Source organism: Camponotus floridanus, unplaced genomic scaffold (genome assembly GCF_003227725.1).
Source record: "Camponotus floridanus strain SB8 unplaced genomic scaffold, Cflo_v7.5 scaffold121, whole genome shotgun sequence".
Classification (NCBI taxonomy): domain Eukaryota; kingdom Metazoa; phylum Arthropoda; class Insecta; order Hymenoptera; family Formicidae; genus Camponotus; species Camponotus floridanus.
In genome coordinates, this window is record NW_020229239.1 from 239,238 (window position 1) to 240,701 (window position 1,464).

Genomic DNA, 1,464 nt, shown 5'->3' on the forward strand with positions numbered 1-1,464 from the left:
CAACGAATTCTAATAATTTAGCCGAGATTCAAACCCTGTCCAACAGATATTTAAATCCTGCTTGTTAGCGGAGATTCGAACCCTTCTTAGCGGAGATTCTTATTTATCTCTGACAGATAATCCCCTGATATCACCATGCTTGACTACGCATGCGCGGAACATATCTCTTTGGCGAACGCTCGTTTCCCTTTCCGTTTGATTCCGAAGAAGGTTTGTGACAATTTTCTGTAATATTCCGATATCCACGCTTTGCGAATCAATCGTAATATGCATTGATATGATATGATTTCGATGCAAATCTACAATAAAAATTTAGGTGTCGCGATAAGTTATAAATTGATTTCTCTCGCTAACAAGTGATTTTTGCGTTGCAGAAGCAAGATGGTACAGCGACTAACCTATCGACGACGCTTGTCGTACAACACAAAAAGCAATAGGAGGCGTGTGTAAGTATGCTGTTACAAATAATATTACCTTTGACAATGTTCTCTTTTTCATTAATTTTCGTTCGCGATAAAATTGACATTAATAATTCGTGTTATTCGCCAAACATTTTTGGGAGTTTTGAGGTTATGTTTTGGACGTTTGCTTAAATTCGCACAAGTTTCAAGCATAACGGACAGTGAAAATAATCGTTAAACACGAATAAACATAAATAAGTTATTTTTATTAATATTGTATATATTTTTGATTATCATTATTGCAAATAGTTAGCCTATTCTCTAAAAAATATCTAGAATTGTCGCATTGAAATAAATTTTCTTTATAAGATTTATTTGAGTATTATTTTTCATATTATTCTTTAAGATTAATTTGATTTATGTTGAAATGTCGAATAGTGTACGTACGCCAGGTGGCAAGTTAGTCTACCAATATCTTAAGAAACCTAAGAAGATTCCAAGATGTGGACAATGTAAGGATAAACTCAGAGGTATTCAACCTGCTAGGCCAATGGAACGGTCACGTATGTGTAGACGTAAGAAGACTGTCAAACGTGTATACGGAGGTGTTCTTTGTCACAAATGTGTAAAAGAAAGGTATAAAAATAGTTAAACTTTAAATAATCTATATTGAAAAAATAGTTAAACTTTAAATAATCTATAAAAATAGTTAAACTTTAAATAATCTATATTGAAAAAACCAATTTATTGTTTCTAAAGGAAAATTAGTCATTTATTAATTATGCAATCAATTAATTTTGTTTTTACATTAAATTTCATGCTTTTTTGAGCTTACACAAAAATGTAATTTTCAGGATTGTACGTGCATTCTTGATCGAAGAACAGAAAATTGTCTACAAGGTTATGAAGGCGCAACAGGCTTCAGCAAAAACGAAAAAAGTGGAGAAGTAAAATTCCGTGCTTTTTATTAATTAAATAAAATAAATAATAAATTTAAAAAAATTTAACTATTGCTCATATTATGTATGAGCCCCATTTATTGTACCAACACCACATTTGTGAA

The 1,464-nt window shown here is 31.1% G+C and overlaps 1 protein-coding gene across 1 annotated transcript; it reads left to right on the forward strand.

Moving 5' to 3' along the window:
* The first annotated feature begins 144 nt into the window (after positions 1 to 144).
* Positions 145 to 1,464, forward strand: LOC105259213 (60S ribosomal protein L34). The gene is made up of 4 exons (XM_011271022.3): positions 145 to 210; positions 375 to 446; positions 840 to 1,037; positions 1,256 to 1,464. Exons 2-4 carry the CDS (start codon positions 382 to 384, stop codon positions 1,350 to 1,352), a joined length of 360 nt encoding a protein of 119 aa, XP_011269324.1. The 5' UTR covers positions 145 to 210; positions 375 to 381; the 3' UTR covers positions 1,353 to 1,464.